At 42.3% G+C, this 25,170-nt stretch overlaps 1 protein-coding gene across 1 annotated transcript; it reads left to right on the top strand.

The window, feature by feature from the left end:
* Nucleotides 1-11,979: 11,979 nt before the first annotated feature.
* On the top strand, nt 11,980-24,958 carry arhgef33 (Rho guanine nucleotide exchange factor (GEF) 33). The gene is made up of 15 exons (XM_064932707.1): nt 11,980-12,147; nt 12,968-13,011; nt 17,284-17,448; nt 17,761-17,882; nt 17,991-18,124; nt 18,353-18,475; nt 18,685-18,811; nt 20,643-20,775; nt 21,328-21,435; nt 21,752-21,844; nt 22,361-22,545; nt 22,685-22,780; nt 22,895-23,687; nt 23,945-24,081; nt 24,512-24,958. Exons 1-15 carry the CDS (start codon nt 12,126-12,128, stop codon nt 24,627-24,629), a joined length of 2,400 nt encoding a protein of 799 aa, XP_064788779.1. The 5' UTR covers nt 11,980-12,125; the 3' UTR covers nt 24,630-24,958.
* The last annotated feature ends 212 nt before the right edge of the window (nt 24,959-25,170 follow it).

Here is a 25,170-nt window from a genome sequence, read left to right on the forward strand (position 1 = left end):
TTGTACTTACTGGCTGACAAAACACGTTTACATCATGTTTAGTTCATAAAACGCAATGGGTTGTGGGCAAACGAGATAATTGAGTAGAATGAATCAACAGTACACTTAACAATCAGCTTGTACTGACGATGGCTAGTCAGTAGCCATGCTAGCTACCGTTAACGTTAGCTAGCTAAATAGTTAGCCTAGCTACCGGCAGGTTGGTAGAAAACATTGTTTATTTCTTTATGGGCAAGAGGACATTTAGTGAAAGCTTTTGCTTAAAAAAAAGGTACAATCTACGAACGGTCGAGGAAAAAAACACATAAGAGAGACAAATAACAGTTTATTTAGCCAGAGACCGAAGAACATGTACAAACCTGACACAAAGCTGATCGGTCCACCGGCAAATTCAGCTTCTCTCTCATTGGTTAATGAATCAGAGGTCAAAGTTTCTTTTCCGTTGAAAGTTGTATAACTTTAGAGTTGCCGTGGTAACATAACGTTTTGGGAAGTGCGGAGTGCAACAAAATCAGCTGGACCAGCACGAAAAAAGAGTGTAAGATATAGTCATGTTTGAACGAGCAATACATCCCAAATGTGTAGACTGTCTTGACAGCCAGCTAAAGTTAGCAAGCCAGCTAATGACTCAACATTAACTAAATTGTCAAAGCATCACAAAAATGTCAGGTGAGTTGCTAGCCAAGTAAAATTCCACGGTCTACTTGACGGTCAGTTTACGTGAAGTACATCGTGGAGTTAGTTTTTTACTGGCTAGTTAGCTATCTAGCTACCACAGAAGGTTGGTGGCACCTTAATTGGGGAGGATGGGATCGTGGTAATGGCTGTAGCAGAATAAGTGGAATGGTATCAAATACATCAACCACATGGTTTGATGCCATTCCATTCACTCTGTTCCTTATAATGTCATTATTAATGAAGTGTTTTTCCTGCAGAGAAGAAATGAAAGGCCACAGAAAGCAAAGGTACAGACCAGACTTCACAGACCATCCTATGTATATCCTAAATATTGTACATTTTTGTGCTTTAGGCTAACTATTATCCTATGTATCAGCTTATGTTTTGAACTACACTCATACATTTCATTTCAGAGGAACGCAGTTTGAAAGTATCCTACATTTTCCAGAATGGTGACAGATATGGGAAATCCTCATATCATATTGACAGAGTAACATTATATTTTTGATTTGAACTGTTAGAACCACATGTTATAACCAGCTACATTGTGGGATGTCATCACCAGAAGGTGAGTGCTGCAGGTCCACAGAGGAATTTGTGGTGAGGAGTGGCATAGGCAAACATGATTTCAGGGTGGGTACTCTGCTGTGAGTGGACAGTGCTCCCTCTATTCCATATGGAAGGCAGAGGGACTCTGGGGCAATGTATGAAGGGGACTTTAAAGACAACATGTACCACGGCACTGGGACATACAGATTCCTTGATGGGACCAAATATTGCAACAGCAAGAACAGGTAAACCCATGACTTTAGCATGTTCACTTTTTCCTGTCATATGTAGATATAGGCTAGTAGTGAATGTTAGGCTAGGCCTATGGCTAACTATAGCTCTATTTGTTGTTTTTGACTAGGTTGGAGGGTGATAGGAAGTTCACAGATTCTCTGGGACTTGTTTGGACTGGAGGCATTCACAACAAGGCAGCTCCTGGCTTGAAACTTAAACTCCACATGTACCCATGACATGATGTGAGATAACATAACTCTAATTCGTCATTTATTTCTTACATTTTATGAGCATTTATTGAATATACAGTTAGTCGGAAGTTTACATACACTTAGGTTGGAGTCATTAAACCTTGTTTTTCAACCACTCCACAAATTTCTTGTTAACAAACTATAGTTTTGTCAAGTCGGTTGGGACATCTACTTTGTGCATGACACCATACATTTTTCCAACAATTGTTAACAGACAGATTATTTCACTTAAAATTCACTGTATCACAATTTCAGTGGGTCAGATGTTTACATGCACTAAGTTGACTGTGCCTTTAAACAGCTTGGAAAATTCCAGAAAATTATGTCATGGCTTTAGAAGCTTTTGATGGGCTAATTGACATCATTTGTGTCAATTGGAGGTGTACCTGTGGATGTATTTCAAGGCCTACCTCAGTGCCTCTTTGCTTGACATCATAGGGAAATCAAAAGAAATCAGCCAAGACCTCAGGAAAACAAACAATTTAAAGGCAATGCTTCCGAATACTAATTGAGTGTATGTAAACTTCTGACTCACTGGGAATGTGATGAAAGAAATAAAGTTCAAATAAATGATTCTCTCGACTATTATTCTGACATTTCACATTCTTAAAATAAAGTGGTGATCCTAACTGACTTAAGACAGGGAATATTTACTAGGATTAAATGTCAGGAATTGTGAAAAACTGAGTTTAAATGTATTTGGCTAAGGTGTATATAAACTTCCAACTTCAACTGTACATAACACATATTCAAAATAACAAAGTTAGACTCCAGTGAGAGGGAGATTTTAAAGGCACCTAATAAAACGGCACATACAATGTCCTTGTTCTTCCCATAAAACTCCTGCAATGAGTCTCTTCATGGTCTCTTCAAGATTTCTGCCTGTAGCAAAGACTGAAGTAGTCGGTGAGTATATTACAGTGTGGTAAACTCCTCATGGCACCATTCAATGAATGAGATATTTCTCTTACTTTGAGTCACTCAGCCAAAAGTCCTCAGTAGAGGTGATGAAACACAGTCAGTGTGTCTGTGTAAGCTTCAGTAAACCAATGCTACAGTATATAGAACTTTTTCCACTACTGCAATCTTTTAATGATGCACTGCATACATCTCTCCTCCATTTCCTGGTTGCTAAAATTCTAATAGTTCGCCTAGTTTCAGTTTATGTGACAAAACAAGCAGTCGTGTGAAGAGTCATTGTGCCTTCTAAACCTCTGTGAAATAACTTTTCCATAACCAAAAATATTGTATTTTCAGGTGTTTGAAACTGGTGTACGAAAGCAAAAGTAAAAGAAGCAAATACTAAACTTAAGAACGGGAAGCTTAGAAATAGTGCACACAGAACAGATCTACCACTTCACAGACTTGCTTTCAGTGCGAATGACAGATCTATAACTCATATTTCTATGTGAATTTGGTCAGGTCGCCCAAAAAGTTATATATTGCAGCTTTAACTGTTTATAATCAGCATAGTAATCTACATCAGTGGAGGAATCCATCAATGAATGTTCTGTTTCTGGAATGACAACAAGAATGTATTTTTACTCCCACCATTTACCATGACACAGTAAAGTGTGTGGTAGAATGTATACCAGGGTATACAGTGTCTATGCTTAATGTCTGCATCTGGTGTTAACTTTGTTCGCCTAATTCAGTTATGTGACGAATTTCTCAATAACACGTGTGTTGGTTATTTTTTATTTATCTGTTATTTTACCAGGTAAGTTGACTGAGAACACATTCTCATTTACAGCAACGACCTGGGGAATAGTTACAGGGGAGAGGAGGGAGATGAATGAGCCAATTGTAAACTGGGGATTATTAGGTGACCGTGATGGTTTGAGGGCCAGATTGGGAATTTAGCCAGGACACCAGGGTTAACACCACTACTCTTACGATATGTGCCATGGGATCTTTTATTATTTTTTTATTTCACCTTTATTTAACCAGGTAGGCAAGTTGAGAACAAGTTCTCATTTACAATTGCGACCTGGCCAAGATAAAGCAAAGCAGTTCGACACATATAACAACACAGTTACACATGGAGTAAAACAAACAGACAGTCAATAATACAGTAGAAAAGTAAGTCTATATACAATGTGAGCAAATGAGGTGAGATAAGGGAGGTAAAGACAATAAATAGGCCATGGTGGCGAAGTAAATACAATATAGCAATTAAAACACTGGAATGGTAGATTTGACAGTAGATGAGTGTGCAAAGTAGAAATACTGGGGTGCAAAGGAGCGAAATAAATACAGTAGGGGAAGAGGAAGTTGTTTGGGCTATTTATAGATGGGCTATGTACAGGTGCAGTGATCTGTGAGCTGCTCTGACAGCTGGTGCTTAAAGCTAGTGAGGGAGATAAGTGTTTCCAGTTTCAGAGATTTTTGTAGTTTGTTCCAGTCATTGGCAGCAGAGAAGTGGAAGGAGAGGTGGCCAAAGGGGGAATTGGCTTTGGGGGTGACAAGTGAGATATACTGTACCTGCTGGAGCACGTGCTACGAGTAGGTGCTGCTATGGTGACCAGCGAGCAGAGATAAGGCGGGACTTTACCTAGCAGGGTCTTGTAGATGACCTGGGTTTGGCGATGAGTATGAAGCGAGGGCCAGCCAATGAGAGCGTACAGGTCGCAGTGGTGGGTAGTATATGGGGCTTTGGTGACAAAACGGATGGCACTGTGATAGACTGCGTCCAATTTGTTGAGTAGGGTGTTGGAGGCTATTTTGTAAATTACATCTCAGAAGTCGAGGATCGGTAAGATTAAGGTTATGTAAGTAAGGTTATGCCTATTAGTGTCTTCAGTAAATCATCAAACATCTGCTGAGAGAGCATAGATAACTTTGTTTCCTTTTATTTTGGAGTTAGATTGTTTACCCCTCTGACAAAGCAAGAATAGGTCAGAGCAGCACTGCCCCTTGTCAATTTGCTGTTCCAGGCTATAGCCTAATGATATAAGGCAGGCTGGGCCTTTCTCAGAGAAAGAGGACTGGACATGACTTTGCCTACGCTTTAGTTCACGGATGTTGGTCCTTCCCCCTTTCAGCTAGCTTGGAGTGCCCGGGACTGTTGATATGGGTGTGGAGGGGAGGGCCGGGGGTGGTTTGTGGTTGGAGGGGTGGGAGTTAGCATGGCACATGTACTGCATCACCCATCCATCTTATCAGATCGGAGGAGAACATGCCCATACCTCCATACGCTTATCAGGCTGAGCGAGAACAGCACTCCACAAACACACAAAGAATGAGAACATTGTTCACAGGAAGGCCTTGATTTGTGGGAATAGTGTGACCTTCATTGAAACACGCATCTCTTGTTGAGTGTCTGAACTAGCTTTTCATCCCCAGTGGTCCTGTGCTGCAGCCTTCCAAGCACAAGGCAAGAACTTGTGACACTGGTAACAAGGCTATGTTACATAAGGAGGGGCAACACACACAACTCCCTGATATCTTGGAAAACAACCAGCTAGCACATTTGGTTCATTGGAAGTTGTGGGAACGTATGTTTTTGGTTTCACACAATTGCATTTTATTGATATCCTGGAAATTGTAAATATCCCAGATCTTCCACGGCCTGCATACTCACCAGACATGTCACCCATAGAGCGTGTTTTGGATGCTGTGGATCAACATGGACAACAGCATTTTCCAGTTCCTGCCAATATCCAGCAACTACGCACAGCCATTGAAGATGAGTGGGACAACATTCCACAGGCCACAATCAACAGCCTGATCAACTCCATGCGAAGGAGATGTGTCGCGCTGCATAATGCAAATGGTGGTCACCAGATACTGACTGGTTGTCTAATCCATGCCTTTAACTTTTTTTTAAGGTACACTACATGACCAAAAGTATGTGGACACCACCTTGTCGAACATCTCATTCCAAAATCATGGGCATTAATATAGAGATGTTTCCCCTCTTTGCTGCTACAACAGCCTCCACTCTTCTGGGAAGGCTTTCCACTAGATGTTGGAAGATCTGCATTCCATTTCATCCCGAAGGTGTTCGATGGGGTTGAGGTCAGGGCTCTGCAAGCCAGTCAAGTTCTTCCACACCAATCTCGACAAACCATTTCTGTATGGACCTCGCTTTGTGCACGGGGGCATTGTCATGCTGAAACAGGAAAGGGCCTTTCCCAGACTTTTGCCACAAGTTGGAGCAGAGGATCGTCTAGAATGTCATTGTATGCTGTAGCATTAAGATTTCCCTTCACTGGAACTAAGGGGACTAGCTCCAGACAATTATTCCTACATCCACCAAACTTTACAGTTGGCACTATGCATTTGGGCAGGTAGCGTTCTCCTGGCATCCGCCAAACCCAGATTCGTCTGTTGGACTGCCAGATGGGGAAGTGCGATTCATCACTGCAGAGAATGCGTTTCCACTGTTCCAGAGTCCAGCTTTACACCACTTCAACCGACACTTGGCATTGAGCATGGCGATCTTAGGTTTGTGTGAGGCAGCTTGGCAATGGAAACCCATTTCATGAAGTTCCCGATAAACAGTTATTGTGCTAACGTTGCTTCCAGTGCTTCGAGGCAATTTGGAACTTGGTAGTGTAGCAAACGTTTACAGACGGTTATACACTTCAGCAGTCGGCAGTTCTGTTTTGTGAGCTTGTGTGGCCTACCCAGTGGCGATTTTTGCATGTAAGTCTTGGTGTGGCAAACAAACAAAAACAATTGGGGGATGCATGCCAGCAAAGCCACTACACAACACTAAACAATACATTAATTGCACTATAACGGTGACAAACGGTGCCCACAAACTGTTAGGGCCTACATAAAGCTGTCCCAACAGCAGATTACCACTGCTACACCTGGCTATCAGCGGAGCCTTGTCTGGCAGCATAACAGTTAATTCAGCCTCATTTACTGCCTTTTAAAAAAACATAGCTGATATGGCTGACTTGCTTAAACAAATGTGGTTTCTACTGACAATTGAGATATAATTATGGCATAAGGAGACGACAAGCGGATAAGAGGCAATCCGTCATTTTGATTAGGACATTAATGAGAGAGCTAGGACGGACGTAGCCAATATAACTATTTGTTCAGCACTTTTGAAATGTACAGCGACAGAATTCAGAACATGGGCCGTTCTTACAGTGTTCTCCCTGTACACCAAGTCAGAACCGTAGGATAAATAAAGGGGCCATATAAGTAGACAATGAAAGCTTTTTCAATATTTGATTATTACATTTTTCTTAAACAGGTTATAGGCTACATGTAAGAGGGGAAATTTACCAAATTATTAGGGTGAGTCAGCTTCCTACACAACATACATACACTTTGTATTACTTAGCTACAGTATACACATCTCCCTGGCATATTACATCATTTATGCAGCAGTATACAAGACATTTATGGTCTCACCTTGTGCTGTGCTCACTTGAACAGGAAGGTGGCGCGGCGATCCTTCGTGGGCAAATTTTGTCATCAAATTCTGGTATTCTCTGGATTTATGGTGCTTTCAAGACAACTGGAAACTAAGAAAAAAACGAGGTTGAATCGTGATGACGTCAGTGATCTTCAGGTCGTAGCTCTAGAAATAGGCCTGAATTCCTGGCCTACAATTCTGAGTTTGATGACCGTTCAAAACGTATTTTCCCAGTTGGAGCTAGTTTTTTCCCAGAGTTCCCAGTTGTCTTGAAATCACTGAAGTCAGATATCCCAGTTCCGAGTTAACAGTTATTTGAGCTCAGCAGAAATCATGCAGGCTGGATTGACAGCGTGGCCAATGTTTATCATTTTAAGCTTGGAAAAGAGACCCTTAAACCCATAATAGAGACCACACACCCACTCCACGGAATAGCAGGCTATTCATGATGGCTTTGCAATGCTTACAGTTAGCCACTGATTCCTTCCAAACCACTCATTGTTGAATTTGCGATTTCTAACTTGTTGTGTAATGTTAATGTCCAATGGCCGATGAGCACCGATACGTTTTATCTATAATTTCTCTTCATTATTTCTCTTCATATGACAAGGATTAAAAATAATTTACCAGTAGATTGTCAACTTGATTCATGATGATGACTGCTAAGATGTTGAAAGTATGATGTTGACATGATCAGTCCATGGATGGGTACTTCTAATGTAACTCTATGGAGCTCTACCCTTAGATTTGGAGGTGACGAAGTGTCCCCATGAGTGAAAGAACACTAAGCCAATCACGGTGCAACTAGAGAACATTACCAACCCCTGCGTATTTTCCGCTGGCTGCCCCACCACAACAGAAAGCACTGAGCTCGGCTGACACACTTGTATTTTGGAGTTGCCTTACTCAAGAAAGCAAAAAAGAGATGTTTGTATGCAGCTTTATTAACTTTATTAACTCAAAAATATTTATTTTTTACATTGTTTGCAAACTGATATGTGACACGTATTAATGCCAAAATAACATGCAATACAGGCAATTAATATATATTTTCTTGCTAAAAATGTTGGACTCAAAACAGGTGGCCGGGAAAGCTCTAGCAGGGCAGAAATGTTATGAACTGTCATGTTGGAAAGGTGGCATCCTATGACGGTGCCACATTGAGAGGCATTGAGCTCTTCAGTAAGGCCATTCTACTGCAAATGTTTGTCTATGGAGATTGCATGGCTTGGTGCTCGATTGTATACACCTGTCAGCAACTGGTGTGGCTGAAATAGCCGAATCCACTATTTTGAAGGGGTGTCCACATACTTTTGTATATATAGTGTATCTGTGACCAACAGATGCATATCTGTTTTCCCAGTGATGTGACATCCATAGATCAGGGCAGCGTTTCTCAAACTCGGTCCTTGGGACCCCAAGGGGTGCACTTTTTGTTTTTTGTCCTACCACTACACAGCTGATTCAAATGATCAAAGCTTGATGATTAGTTGATTATTTGAATCAGCTGTGAGTGCGAGGGCAAAAACGAAAACTTTCACCCCTTGGGGTCCCAAGGACCAAGTTTGGTAAACCCTTGATTAGGGCCTAATGAATTTATTTCAATTGACTGATTTCCCTATATGAACTGTAAACTCAGTAAAATCTTTGAAATTGTTTCATGTTGCATTTATATTTTTGTTCAACGTATATGCTTTTAAATAACATTTGTAAAACGTTCTCTGAACATTGTTAAAAATGTATTGTGGTTTTTATGGAACGTTTTCTTAAAAACTTCTTATGGATAGGGGGCAGTATTCGGAAGTTTGGATGAATGAGGTGCCCAAAGTAAACTGCCTGTTACTCAGGCCCAGAAGCTAAGATATGCATATCCTATTGGTAGTATTGGATAGAAAACACTCTAGTTTCGAAAACTGTTAAAATAATGTCTGTGAGTATAACAGAGCTGATATAGCAGGCGAAAACCCGAGGAGAATCCATCCGGGAATTTTGTTGTTGTTGAGCTCACCACTCATTATAATGGCTGTCTATGGGAATATCAATGGAATACCTCCCAGATTGCAGTTCCTAGGGCTTCCAGTAAATGTCAACAGTCTTTAGAAAGGGTTTCAGGCTTGTTTTTCTGAAAAATGAGCTAGAATTTGTAGTTTTTCTAGGTGGCTCCCATTTTGGCTGTAGTGTTGTGGTGCGCCTCAGTGAGGGCGTGCACTTCGTTATTTATCTCCGGTAATGAACATACTATTCTCCGTCTTAAATTTGATCGTTTATTTAAATATTAGGGTACCTGAGGATTGATTAGAAACGTTGTTTGTGTAGGGGGTGCATACTGGTGGCAGAGAAGTCAGGCGCAGGAGAGCAAAAACTGACCACCGTACACAGAACAATAAATCAATGGGTAAACAAAACCCGGTACACACCAGCATAACGTGCACAAGCACTACAATAAACAATACCAGACAAGGACATGGGGGGAAACAGAGGGTTAAATACACAACATGTAATGATGGAATTGAAACCAGATGTGTGGGAAGACAAGACAAAACAAATGGAAAATGAAAGGTTGATCAGCGATGGTTAGAAAACCGGTGACGTCGACCGCCAACTCCGCCCAAACAAGGAGAGGGACTGACTTCGGCAGAAGTCGTGACAGTTTGACTCGTTTGGACAAAGTTTATTGGTAACTTTCGGGATTCATTTGTATGCATTTTGAATGAGGCAAACCGTTGGATTACTGAGTCAAGCGCGCCAACTAAATTTACTTTTTTGGGATGTAAAGAGGGACTTTATCGAACAAAAGGACCATTTGTTATGTAGCTGGGACCTTGTGATTGCAACCAGAGGAAGATCTTCAAAGGTAAGTGATTTATTTTATCGCTATTTCTGACTTTCGTGACGCCTCTGCTTGGTTGGAAAATGTTTTATGCTTTTGTATGCGGGGTGCTGTCCTCAGATAATCACATGGTGTGATTTCGCCGTAAAGCCTTTTTGAAATCTCACAAAGCGGCTGCTGCTAACAAGAAGTTAAGCTTTTAAACAATGTAAGACACTTGTGTTTTCATGAATGTTTAATATTACAATTTCACCGGATGTTGTCGTGGTGGGGCGCTAGCGGCACACCTATCCCAAAGATTAACGTTCTCTGAACAATTTGAGAACATGACTTTAAATAAAACCACGAGGAAACCTGTAGGAAACGTTCTCAAATCAAATCAAACATTATTTGCCACATGCACCGAATACAACTGTAACGGCTCTTGTTGGGAGAAGGAGACCTAGGTGCAGCGGAGTGGTAGGCGTACATCGTATTTTTATTGACGACACCAAGCAAAATAACAAAGACAAAAAACAAAAGCGCACAGTTATGTCAGGCAGAAACACTAAACAGAAAACAAGATCCCACAAAGCCCAAAAGGAAAATGACAACTTATATATGATCCCCAATCAGAGACAACGATAGACAGCTGCCTCTGATTGGGAACCACACTGGCCAAAAAAACAAAGGAATAGAAAACATAGACTTTCCCACCCATGTCACACCCTGACCTACCTAAACATATAGAATAATAAGGATCTCTAAGGTCAGGGCGTGACAACAACAAGTGTAGACTTTACCGTGAAACGCTTACTTACTTACTTAACCAACAGTGCAGTTATCCTGAAGTACTGAAATTCCCACAGAAGAACATTGTTTCTTAACATTCTCTGAACTATTTGAGAACATTCCCAATGTCAAACCAGTTGAAGAATGTTCCTAGAACATTCCTAAAATTAAATTTTGGGGGAAATGTTTTGGAAAACATTCTGTAATGAAATACCAAGCATTTTTATTTTGTCAAGTTCCTTAAATGTGCTGAGAATGTGCGAAAGCCACGCAACTATCCTGCATTCACTGAAAGTTGTGGGAAGGTTGTATGCACGACCTCACCAAGCTCTAAGAAACATATGGTTCTCAGAACGTTATGTGCTAGCTGGGCAGCCAGCTGAGATTGGAATGATTGGTGTCAACTCCTGGACAGTAGCACAGGAGCCATATTAATGTACTTGTATATCTGAAATGACAGCTAAATGATACATGTACTGTAAGAGACCAAATATGGATGTAAATGTATTCATCCAAGATCACCCCTCATGTGGGCCTCCAACAAGTCACAGGCTCACTTGAATATGACCGAATGGGGAATGCATTGTTGCAATGGCCAAGAGTGGCATGTGCTCCTACCTTGGCATGGTGTTCTCTTCAGAGTAAGATAACATCAGCCAAGCGTGACCCACCATGAATTCAACATTCAGAGAATGGGAGTGTGAGATCTGAGAAACTGTGCCCGCTGGCATCACATAGTCACAGTGACTCACATAACACTGACGAATAATAACCTTACCAGCTACAGTAGAAACGTTCACCCAACTAGCAAGAATGACACCAATGACACACTCATGATTTACACAACGTTGGGGAAATGGGAATCTTTGTGTGTGTGTATGAGTGACTCATAAACACACACACACAAACAAATATATGTGCAAATACACTACAACATCACATGCAGTAGGCCTACTCAATTGCAAGCATAACACACAACACACATTGAAGCACATCATGTATCATTGTTTCAAACAACAACATATACACAGTCTTTAAATAAACTTGGCCAAATAATTGTATGGAATTACAGAGCCATATCCTGACTACCTATTGCATGTCACTGTCCTGAGCAGAACAAATCTTGTCACAGCTCTGTTTTAGTTATCTTTCCTACAAAATGTGACTTTCAGGGTAAGGGGAAATCGAATCAGCTGTCCAATTTTCTCCTCATGAAGGACTGTCAAAAGCCCTCTAGCTCTATCCCTCTCTTTCTTCTCTCTCTCTCTCTCTCTGTTGGACCTCTCCCGCCATCATTCCACAAGGGCCCTTTTTGTGTGGAGGATCATCAGACTCATGGTTTAGAGCGACGGATCGCAGGCCAGTGTTCAGGAGGAGGACAGAAAATACTACAGAACCCTGTTTGTTGACTAGGCAAGTGGGCACAGGAACCATGGAAAACGGCAAGTCAGATGGTAAATTCTGCTTCTATAACCAAGATGTCACCTACGTTACAGGTATCACCAATATGGTTGATGGTTCTGTTTTTCTGATTTGGCAGTAGTCACAAAGTTCAGAGAGAGGCTACAGTAAAACACTTGTTGATAAATATCTTTGGTGTGCTGTGAGTAACAATTATTGTTGTATGTCTTTTGAACTAGTTACTTGGCCAACTTAACAGTTTTTATGAAGCAAGTTGTTGATGGACAGTTATTGCAACAGTTGGTACCATATGGTTCTCAGAACATGCTATCTGGGTACTGATTCTTAAGTATGATACAACCATTGGAAAGACTTACATTTTACTTGTACATTGGTTGTTCTTCTTTCAGGAGCTTTGCAGTATTACTGCTCAGAATATGTCATTCCAGCACAAGCTCAAATGCATAATGCATGACAAGCAGACATTTAAAATGACCTTCGCGATGCTGCTCGTAGTTTGGACATTTGGTATTTGAACAGAAACAGACTCTTAATACAGTAGGGTATTTCCATTATGGCACAACTGTTTTATTGTCTTATGACACAGAGCCTTTTCTACCTTGCCAATTCATGTAGAATTTCAGTGTTTGGGTGACTTGTAGTGGTTTTACTGGAACATGATTTACTGTGCATAGGCTGAATAGAGAGATGTTGTGTTGAACATCCCACATGACTACATTATTTGCCTTTGTCACAGTCTATTCTCATATGTATCCCCAAAGAATGGTTTGTGTCTGAGTAACTGAGGATGATCTCAGGGAGCTACTGTAAGTCCATAACGATGTGTGATTAACTGATGTTCTTGACTCCTAGAACAAGACCAGGAAATGGAGGAGGCCAACCTGGAGATTGCTCAGGTAACCCGCTCTATAGTCACCCCCATTGCAAGAGACACTGCTGCCTATGAGGAGTATGTAGGATCAACACTACATTGTATTGTTTGTATATGGGTGTATTTAATATTTGTGTGACTGCCGTAGTCTACCAGTATTTTGTTACTTGTTATGTTTTGTGTTTTCTGTGGACCCCAGGAAGAGTAGCTGCTGCTTCTGCAAAAGCTAATGGGGATATGAATAAACACTGCCAGAGAAACAGAAATAGCTTTGACTATGGCCTGTCTCTAATCTTTATATGTACAGTACCAGTCAAAAGTTTGGACACACCTACTCATTCAAGAGTTTTTCTTTATTTTTACTATTTTCTATATGGTAGAATAATAGTGAAGACATCAAAACTAGGAAATAACACGTGTGGAATCAAGTAGTAACCAAATAAGTGTTATTTTATATTTGAGATTCATCAAATAGCCACCCTTTGCCTTGATGACAGCTTGCACACTCTTGGCATTCTCTCAACCAGCTTAATGAGGTAGTCACCTGGAATGCATTTTAATTAACAAGTATGCCTTGTTAAAAGTTAATTTGTGAAATGTCTTTCCTTTTTAATGCGTTTCAGCCAATCAGTTGTGTTGTGACAAGGTAGGGGTGGTATACAGAAGAGCCCTATTTGGTAACATACCAAGTCCATATTATGGCAAGAACAGCTCAAATAAGCAGAGAGAAATGACAGTCCATCATTACTTTAACACGTGAAGGTCAGTCAATCCGGAAAATGACTTAAACTTAAAGTAAGTTTCTTCAAGTGCAGTTGCAAAAACCATCAAGCACTGTGATGAAACTGGCCCTCAGGAGGACCGCCACAAGAGAGGAAGACCCAGAGTTGCTGCAGAGGATAAGTTCATTAGAGTTAACTACACCTCAGATTGCAGCCCAAATAAATGCTTCCCAACATCAACTGTTCAGAGGAGACTGTGTAAATCAGGCCTTCATGATCGAACTGCTGCAAAGAAACCACTACTAAAGGACACCAGTAAGAAAAACAGACTTGTTTAGGCCAGGACACACGAGCAACGGATATTAGACGGTGGAAATATGTCCTTTGGTCTGATGAGTTGATAATCACCCGATCTCAACCCAATTGAGATGGTTTGAGATGAGTTGGACCACAGAGTGAAGGAAAAGCAACTAAAAAGTGTTCAGCACATGTGGGAACTCCTTCAAGACTGTTGGAAAATAATTCCTCATTAAGCTGGTTGAGAGAATGCCAAGAGTGTACAAAGCTGTCATCAAGGCAAAGGGTGTCTACTTTGAAGAACCTAAAATATATTTGATTTGTTTAACACTTTTTTGGTTACTACATGATTCCATGTGTCCTTTCATAGTTATGATGTCTACACTATTATTCTACAATGTAGAAAATAGTAAAAAATAAAGAAAAACCCTTGAATGAGTAGGTGAGTCCAAAATGTTGACTTGTACTATATATCAATGGACTAGTATACAGTATGTTCTAACACCGTGCTACATAGATATCAAATATCGTAACAGTACTGGAAATCTGTAAAGTACAATACAATACACTGACAGTGTTGCATTGCTATTAGGTACAATTGAAGTCGGAAGTTTACAAACACCTTAGCTAAATACATTTAAACTCAGTTTTTCACAATTCCTGACATTTAATCCCAGTAAAAATTCCCTGTCTTAGGTCAGTTAGGATCACCACTTTATTTTTTAGAATGTGAAATATTAGAATAATAGTAGAGAGAATTATTTATTTCAGGATTTATTTATTTCATCATGTTCCCAGTGGGTCAGAAGTTTACATACACTCAATTAGTATTTGGTAGCATTGCCTTTAAATGGTTTAACTTGGGTCAAATGTTTCAGGTAGCCTTCCACAAGCTTCCCACAATAAGTTGGTGGAATTTTGGCCCATTCCTCCTGACAGAGCTAGTGTAACTGAGTCAGGTTTGAAGGCCTCCTTGCTTGCACACACTTTTTCAGTTCTGCCCACAAATGTTCTATATGATTGAGGTCAGGGCTTTGTGATGGCCACTCCAGTACCTTGATTTTGTTGTCCTTAAGCCATTTTGCCACAACTTTGGAAGTGTGCTTGGGGTCATTGTCCATTTGGAAGACCCATTTGCGACCAAGCTTTAACTTCCTAACTGAGGTCTTGAGATGTTGCTTCGATATATCCACATAATTTTCCTCCTCATGATGCCATCTTTTTTGTGAAGTGGACCAGACCCTCCTGCAGCAAAGCACCCCCGCAACATGATGCTGCCACCCCCGTGCTTCACGTTTGGGATGGTGTTCTTCGGCTTGCAAGCCTCCCCATTTTCCCTCCAAACATAACGATGGTCATTATGGCCAAACAGTTCTATTTTTGTTTCATCAGACCAGAGGACATTTCTCCAAAAAGTACGATCTTTGTCCCCATGCGCAGTTGCAAACCGTAGTCTGGCTTTTTCTATGGCAGTTTTGGGCTTCTTCCTTGCTGAGCGGCCTTTCAGGTTATGACGATATAGGACTCGTTTTACTGTGGATATAGACACTTTTGTACCTGTTTCCTCCAGCATCTTCACAAGGTCCTTTGCTGTTGTTTTGGGATTGATTTGTACTTTTCGCACCAAAGTACATTCATCTCTAGGAGAACACGTCAGAACACGTCTCCTTCCTGAGCGGTATGATGGCTGCGTGGTCCCATGGTGTTTATGCTTGCGTACTATTGTTTGTACAGATGAACGTGGTACATTCAGGCATTTGGAAATTGCTGTCAAGGATGAACCAGACTTGTGGAGGTCTACAATTTTTTTTCCTGATTTCTTTAGATTTTCCCATGATGTCAAGCAAAGAGGCACTGAGTTTGAAAGTAGGCCTTGAAATACATCCACAGGTACACCTCCAATTGACTCAAATGATGTCAATTAGCCTATCAGAAGCTTCTAAAGCAATGGCATCATTTTCTGGAATTTTCCAAGCTGTTTAAAGTCACAGTCAACTTAGTGTATGTAAACTTCTGACCCACTGGAATTGTGATACAGTGAATAATAAGTGAAATAATCTGTCTATAAACAATTGTTGGGAAAATTACTTGTGTCATGCACAAAGCAGATGTCCGAACCGATAGTTTGTTAACAAGAACTTTGTGGAGTGGTTGAAAAACAAGTTTTAATGACTCCACCCTAAGTGTAAACTTCCGACTTCAACTGTATGGGTTATGTATGTACTGCTACGCAGTCTAAAGTAGTGAGCAGAGACAAGGTATTGTACACTTATAAGATCTGTACATCTGTAAAGAAGGGCAGCAGCCGTATTGAATCTGCAGCCTGATGACTTTCACATGATTGATCCACAGACTAGAAGAGAGGAGGGGAGAAGATGAGAGGAGAGGAGAGTAGATGAGTGGAAAGGAGAGGAGTGAAGAGGAGAGGAAAGGAGAGGAGAGTAGAGGAGAGGCAAAGGGGGAGGAGTGAAGAGGACTAAAGTGAAGAGGAGAGAGGACGGAAGGAGAGGAACTGAGAGGGGCAGGCAGCAGTCTGAATCCCTGTCTGTTCACATGAGCTGATTCACTTATCTCTGCAGACTAAATTCAATAAATCTCCACATCCTAAGAACGGCCGCTACACGAGAGACAGAAAAAAGCTTGCCTCTAACGGGAGGGCAAAAAGGAGAAATTGGGACACTCTCCAAACAACAGCACAATAATGAAGATAAAGAGAATAATGTGACTCAGTGGAGAGCCTTGTTGGAAACAAACCCTGTGCCAAAATGAGCTGTGACCTCGCTGACCTCTGAAAGGGTAACTGCTGGGCCACACATGGCTGCAGTGAGAGATTCACAGACAGTACACTACAGGACAGGAAGCTGCTGGTGAGGACTGCATGGGGAGAGCGACAATCTCCAAGATGTTCAAATGACACAGAAATGTTCAAATAGGCTCACCGTCAGTCTCTGTTAACTCTCAACTCCCGTTTCTATTCTCCTTTTCTGTCCTGGTTCTCTGACATCTTATACCCCAGCACTCTCACCTTCACCCATCTTTTTTTTCTCCTTTCCCCATCTTCCTTCTCTTAACCTTCCTTTTCCCCTCTATATTTTCCTTGTCCAAACAGCTGCTCATTTCTCCAAGTAATTTATTCACCTCCACATACAGAACCAATGTAGTTACAGTGTGTTCTGAACATTCTGGAGACATTAGTAAGGTAACAAACAACCATCGATGTAGTAACTGTTGTTAAATCCTAACCCCTAACCTCTGACCCCTAACCTCTGGTGTTCCAGCTGCAGGCCTTGGTGGTGGAGCTGCGTATGGGGCTGCAGGGAGTGTTACAGGACGTGTCTGTGCTGCAGCAGAGGGGCAGAGGTCTGGAGGAGAGGGCTCAGGGCCAGCAGAGCGAAGTGGATGACAGGATCATGGGAATCAGGAACTCCCTCAACACATTTAAGGTACCCCACTTCCCACATGACTTGAACAAACCTCACTGATATCTGATACGAAATATGTGCCTGTTTGTCATTCTTCTCATACTATCAAATCAAATTGTATTGGTCACACACATATTTAGCATATTTTATTGCGGGTGTGGCGAAACGCTTGTAAAGTCGTCTACAGTGGACTACAGTCAAACCAGTAACCGTCTCTAGCAATTCTAGCAGGATGCCTAAGTATTACAGTATGTTACACTGTAGCACATGTATTGTGAACGTAGCTAGATATTGTAGTGATGGGATTGTGCTATGTGTCGTGGTTGTGTTCAGGAGGACCTGAGCGGTGCTTTATCCCAGATCAAAGAGGTTACCAGCAGACAGAAAGAGCTACAGAAAGGCCTGGAGCTCCTCCAATCAGAGACCGGCAGAGAGATCCTGTCCGTTCAACAGAGGTACGTGACACTGACACACGTTACATGCATGAACATTCACAGACACACATTGCATCATCACCTGACGTGAACTCACCACTCTCTGTTACTTCCCCTTGGTTTTGTCAGGAAAAGCTCCAAAGGGGACTGCATTGGGGAGGGCCATGGGTGTCTCTCCAACCAGACAGAGCTCAATGTCATCCAGCATTACTTTGCCAGCCTGCCCAGCTGCTCTCCACAGATGAGCACAGCCTCCACACAGAGTGAGTTATGCCTCTGAGGGACAGACATTCATAACCGGTCATGTATGTGTCATTGATTATACTGACGAGCTGGTCCTTAAAGACCTGTTCATGAAAGTCATTGAACGTACTTGCCTCAACTGACTCAAATACCTGGGGGCTGTATAGGGATGTTTACAGCACATGAAAGACAGTGGAATCGACTGGCAAATGCTTGTGTTTGCTCCATGTGTGTACTGTGTGGTGCAGCCTCTAACTCAGAGCAGGAAGCAGCCAGTGGCCAGCCCCAGAGAGCTCAGTCTAAGTCTCCAGTGTGGAGAGAAAGGAAAGAGAGCCGAGACGATACGGATGCACAGAGCGTCCCAGAGAACGGTGAGTGACATCACCGATGACGTTACACACGTCAGTGACTTATTCCCTTGTTATTTTAGGGAGCCCTACGTTAAATTATTGAGCAGTCAATAGACAAATTCCCATGTAATACTGTAGGTCACAGCGGTGTAAAAAGTATGTGAGTGTGGTGCTTCTTTTTCACTTTGTGTGTGTGTGTGTATGTTTGTGTGTGTGTGTTTGTGCGTCAGGTAAGAGGCAGGTTGCTGCCCTGGAGCTGTTGGAGTCAGAAAGGGTCTATGTGTCATACCTGTCTCTGCTGCTGAAAGCCAACATCACCTTCAACAGCTCAGAGGCCCTCCACACCAAAGACAAACGGTACTGTACCACTGATGGGTATTATTTACACATTTTACATAAGATCAGGTAGCAACACTGTCTGAACTGTTTTGTTCAAGTTCAAAACAGCAGAGCCACCAGACCGGTTTTACATATGTTCGAGCTTCTTAAGAGGCAATTAACCTCTACGGGATCGCCACCCCCCCCCCCCCACGGGACGGTTGAGCTAACGTGCGCTAATGTAATTAGCATGAGTTTGTAAGTAACAAGAACATTTCCCAGGACATAGACATATCTGATATGGGCAGAAAGCTTAACTTCTTGTTAATCTAACTGCATCAATCTAACTGTCCAATTTACAGTAGCTATTACAGTGAAAGAATACCATGCTATTGTTTGAGGAGAGTGCACAGATATGAACTTGAAAATGTATCAATAAACCAATTAGGCACATTTGGGCAGACTTGATACAATATTTTGAATGGTTCATTGCAATTGTTCATTGGATCAGTCTAAATCTAATTTGTGTCTAAACTGGAATAATACATTGTGGCCTTTCTCTTGCATTTCAAAGATGATGTATCTTTGTATTGTCTTTTACCAGATCTAATGTGTTATATTCTCTTACATTAATTTCACATTTCCACAAACTTCAAAATGTTTCCTTTCAAATGGTATCAAGAATATGCATATCCTTGCTTCAGGTCCTGAGCTACAGGCAGTTCGATTTGGGTTTCATTTTAGGTGAAAATGGAAAAAAGCGTTCGATCCTTAAGAGGTTTTAATAGTGCACTATGAATTCAGATTTGGGGGTTAGGGTTTAATAGTTCACTTAGTTCACTATGACTCATGAAAGCAGAGGAAGTTATAACTGTTTTCTCAACATTGACCTTGGTTCGGTTCATAAATATAACAAAGATTACCCTCGTCTTTGGCACACAGACAAGCACTCATTGACACAGGGGCTTAAACAGGAGATACCGATCTAATTACAGTCAGAAGGAGGACATTATAAAAGCGAGGAAAGGAAATTAATCTATTGAATAACACAGCCATTCAGGCAAGCAGAGGCTTTTTAAAGGACTCCACAGAGATCTGACTTAATGTAATCCCTGTTTATCTGGAGTTCACAGAGACATCTGAGCACTACATTTTCAACTTTCAGAGAGCTCTCCCCTAGTTACTGTATACTCAACTTTTTCCCTTTCCCTCATTAATAACCTCTGACCTTTGGAGTGTGTCTCTTCATCTGGTTAATCTCAATTAACACCAGTAAGAGCAATGAGTCATAATGTTTTTTTTGTGTGAAACTGTTGTCTTTCTGCTCACTGATGTGTGTGAGTTCATGTATTTGTTTGTAAGTATTGGGGGAGTGCCCGGTGGCAGGGAGTCTGTCACTCACAGTTCAACCATGAATACAACAAAATATAAATTACTGCTACTATTAGCATGCTATGACTGTTACTAACACTGCTATTACAACAAAAACATTGGTCCATTTACCTCAGTAATCTGTCTACTTACACCATAATATTTGAATGCATCTTTCAATTCCATAATTTCAACTCTGTCCTCTCCTTTGTCTCTTTGTGTAGTTATCCATATCTTTTTCCCTCTCTTTCATCCATCCATTCTCATTCTCCAGTTCTGTTTGTGCCTTTGTCAACCACCACCACTTCCTGGACTGTGTGTATTTCCACTCTGTTTTCCCAAATCAATGTTGGCCTCTTTCCTTCTCAACACTCTCTCCGTTACCATAGAATATAACTGGCCTCCTGTCTTTTAAACTGCTCCCTAGATGTTTATCTGTTCTGTACCGCTCTCCTTGCAGTGTAATGTGATGTGTGTTATATCGATCTCCTCTCTCCAGGCCGTTCCCCAGTTCTCTACGCTTCCTCATCCAGCAACACCTGGAGCTTCTCCACACCCTACAGGAGAGGGTCCTCAAGTGCCAGTGGCAGGGCATCATGGGAGATGTATTCATGAGGCTCACCAGCAAAGAGGTACAAAACTTTCATAGACACAAATGACCCATGAAGTCATGGCTAGGGGCCCTGAGTTTTCCTAACCTGACCCGGAGAAACTCAGGGCTATAGTTATGGTGTCACAGGCTGCTTGCCAACTACACAACCCCTCACATAACTACATAACCCCTCATATAACTACATAACCCTTAACATACAGTATCCAGCCCATTAGGTGATAATTGTATTAGGACCAATGTGTGTTTAAGTGGGTGGGACTGATTGAAAGAGGGAAATTAGTTAAATGGTTGGATTAGGGGTTATGGGCCCCAGATGAGACTCTCCAGGGGGAAGGCTGTGACTCAGTGCCTCTTCTCACCAGTCACAGTGTCATGTGTGGAGCACTTCAAATTTATCACAAGACCACATGTGATACTCGGGAGAGATGTGGGGATTTGGGGGGGGGGGGGGGGGTATTGCTCTGTTTATGTTCCTGGTCATTTCTCTGCCTGTCTAGACTCTAGTTTCAATGACTGACTGTCTGTTCTACTGTCTGTCTGTCTCTAATTCTCCATCTTGCCGGTCTTCTAGAGCGATTTCCTGGATTTCTACGTGTCGTATCTTAAGGAGCTGCCTGAATGTCTGTCTGTGGTCAGCATGTTGACCACCACCTCACTAAAAGCTGCCGGCCTGTTTGAGGTAAATTAGGAACACTGAACAACCAGGCAGTGTTGACCACAACCACCGCACAGAGCGACCCGCAGTAGTCTCAATAGTGCAGTTATCCAGAAGGAAAGGGTTACTTCAGGAAATTGTTGAGTAAATCTCTTTCAATTAACAAAGAGCACATGACAAGTAGAGCGGAGTGAAGTTTATTATGACTTAGTTTTATGACATTATACTCACACAGCCTTTATTACAGGATAACCTTTCCGGACAATTGATTTCACATGATTTCTGTGGAGACTTAAGTCAACTGACTGTCTCTTCTCTGATTGACTGTCTGATGTTCCAGGGTGACATCATGGGGGACGAGACACACCCCTCTCTCCACACTCTGCTCCTCCAGCCAGTACAGAGGATCCCTGAGTACCTTCTGCTGCTGCAGGTTAGGCTCTTTCCCCTCCATGACACTCTGATACATACATCCAGTACACCACCAACCCAACATAGGTATTTATAAAAGAGCGGACTTCACCATCAGAGTATCTTAAATCAGAGTGGTGATAATGTCTTGTGGGCAGACTACGTAAACTTAAATGGTACCGTAGATCTGTCTTTATACTATTGGGCACCGATAGCTAACGAGCAGCAACAGTTCTGGTGCTTAGGTTTTTCATCACTGGTTATTTAGACAAATCACGATTTTACAGGAGTTCGCATTCAGCCCATAGACTTGCAAAGAGAGTGGGTGGTGGTCCTTGTTCCAGTTCTACTTCTCATTCTAGCAGCTCTTCATCTCTTATCTTAACATGCATGGACCCAGAACTTCATCAAACATCTCACCAATTACGCAAGACTTTAGTTCTGTGTTAACTGAGATTAGAGCGGTGACTGTATGAAATGGTTAGTGCTTGGTTCACATGAGTCCGTAGCATCCCTGTGTGGTCTGGTTTGGTTTCAGACCCTGTTGAAGCAGACGGATGCAGAGCACCCTGACTACTACCTGCTGCTGCTGTGCATCCAGCAGTTCAGTGCCTTCACTGCCCAGTACGCCCACCTACTGCAGCACAACCAAGAGCTGCTCCTTCACAACCGCAAGGAGCTCAAGAGGTCAGCTTCTGATCCAGGCTCAGATTTGGTGTTTTGGTAAGCGTGTGCACATGGGGAACAGGGTACAGATTAACGGGTCTGTGGACAGTGAACTGTGATGGTATATTTCAGACATTCTGCTGTGAATGTGACTATATAAAGAAGAAGACAAAATATAGTTATTTTCTTGTTGCAGGTCAACTATGAAGCAGTTCTTCAAAAACGTGGACTGTGGTAACGTTATGCAAGCCAATGAGATGGGTTCTCCTTACCCCAGCAGCAATGCAATACTGTAAGTTCGTTCTGACTACACTCAGACATTCGTAATATCAGTCAGTCCTTCATGCATTTCTTCATGCAGTAACTCTGTCTGTCCCACTGACAGCCTCCCCCTCTCCCCTCACAGAGAGCATGCCAACCAGGTGAAACGCAGCAAGCAGAGGCTCCTGGAGCAGATCCAGTCTAGACGCTTTCAGGACTGGGAGAGTGAGGCCCACCACTCTGACTCTGCCATCCCGTTTTTCTCCCCTGACACCGACCCTCGCCTCAAACCCCCATGCCTGCAGAGCATTCCTGAGATCGGGTCATCAGAGCGGCTGCCCGGCAAACGGCTGCCCCCAGGCTCAGCCATGGCTGATGCCCTGGGGGAGTTCCTTCTCCCTGGGGATGCCCCGGGCTTGGAGGGGCTGTATGAGGACACAAACTCATCTCTTCACAACATGTCCATGTTTGACCAATGCTCCAGCGCTTCCTCTGACTCTAGCATCGACATTGCCTTTGTGCGCTACCCCAAGAGCCACCAGGCCGTCCGTGAGGTTTACAACAGGGGCAGCCGGGAGAGTGGGTACAAGCAGCTGCCTGGTCGGGGGTGCGTGTCTCCAGACGAGGCAGGAATGATGCGAGTTCACCACCACCGCCCCCTGCAGGCCGATCAGCGTAAGAGCAAGTCCCTGAACGGGTTGCAGCTGGACAGCACTGTGAGTGGGGATAGTGGCCCCGGACATCTCTCTGACCACCTAAGGGGCCACGGGGCCCACCAACACACCAAGCTGGAGAGGCAGTCCAGTAATAAATATCACCCACGCAGCAGCAAGAGCCAGAGCAGCAACAACAGCCCCATCAGCCCCCCGCAGCAAAAGGCAGAACCAGAGAGACAGATAGCAGTCACTGAAGAGGAGCTACATAACCACCACCACAAGGTGCGCATCAGGGAGTGGATGGATGAAGGCCACAGTTATCAAGCAATGAGGTTGAGTTTATGAGGCGCCCTAAGGTTATTGTTGATTTTTTTAGATGGAAGAGGGCTGATCAGCCATAGACTAGAATGTGAGAGTACCTTTGCCTGCTGGGAGGTTTGAGTGTTTCAGTTTTGGGGCCATTTGTGACTATGTACTATATGTGTGATATTATTACAGAGCACTGAGTGTATTTACAAAAATGTTACTCCTTTACGTAGGACTCTGGGAGCCTACCCTGGGGGGAGGAGCCAAGATGGAAGGCTGAGGGGAATAACCACACCCCCTTCAGTGAGAGGAGCCGGAAACAGGAGAAGGGAGGATTCAGGAGCTCCTTCAAGAAGCTCTTCAAGAAAAAGTAATATATGCTGGAAATGCTGACCAAAAACAGAACATTATTGGCAGTATCAAATTCAGAAAGCCAACATCATCCTACACTTTATTTGACAATGTCAGTAAAAAAAAAAAAAAAAATACTAACAAATCGTCCACTCACCACTAAACCAATTTCCATTTGGTGTTTACGTAGAAAAATCTATTTATATGCCACAAATCAGGTTTGAAAGCTTTAATATAATTTTTGAAGTTTCGATAGAGACAATGTTCGTCTGACAGGTCGTGCTGTGAACATCTCTCCTCTTGTATCAAGGGCACTTTACAGCGCCATTCATTTACAGGAGCTAGGAAGAAACAATACTTGTCAAATACATGCTGGAATTACTCCAGTAATGCTGTACGGTGGATCCAGTAGCAGTGCAGTAACCTCATATATATACTGTGTCCTCTAGGTCGGGGGGAGGAGAGAAAGACAAGGACAAAGAGAAGCCAGAAAGCCAGAACTCCAGTGAGGCAGGCAATATCCCAGGAGTCGCCCACCTAGGCATCGACCGTGGGACTGCTGTGTGAAGTGTGACTAGAACCGCACTACAAATTAAGTGTTCTGAGAAAGGCTTCAAATAGGTGCCTTGATAACGCACACACAATTCTAAGCAAAATGATAGGCTATATAGACACACATTCACTGCAATGCAATATGAAACATGCTGGAAGAGCAAATCAGACTGACATACTCCATTCCTATATAACTACTGTAAAAATACTGTATAGGTTAAGTATTTGTTTTTGAATTAGTACTAGTTTTTCCATTTTAGAGGTCTCCTCAATATCCATGGAGATAATATATTTTGTATAATACTGTATACTCATGAACTGCAATAATGTAGGTAAAGATCGATAATTTTCCATCAAGATGATTGGAATAAATATCTCCCCCTCAAACCAAAATAAAATGTTGATTTTTAATGTGAAGTTATTTTTTTATTTTTTTATAAATGAAATTGTGACAAGACAATTAAACAACATAAGAAAAGTCCACGTTGTAATCAATAGTCGCTATACCACATGTTAACCAACCAATAACGTATTTCTGAAAAACTCACAAATCATA

The sequence above is a fragment of the Oncorhynchus masou genome, chromosome 23 (assembly GCF_036934945.1).
Source record: "Oncorhynchus masou masou isolate Uvic2021 chromosome 23, UVic_Omas_1.1, whole genome shotgun sequence".
Classification (NCBI taxonomy): domain Eukaryota; kingdom Metazoa; phylum Chordata; class Actinopteri; order Salmoniformes; family Salmonidae; genus Oncorhynchus; species Oncorhynchus masou.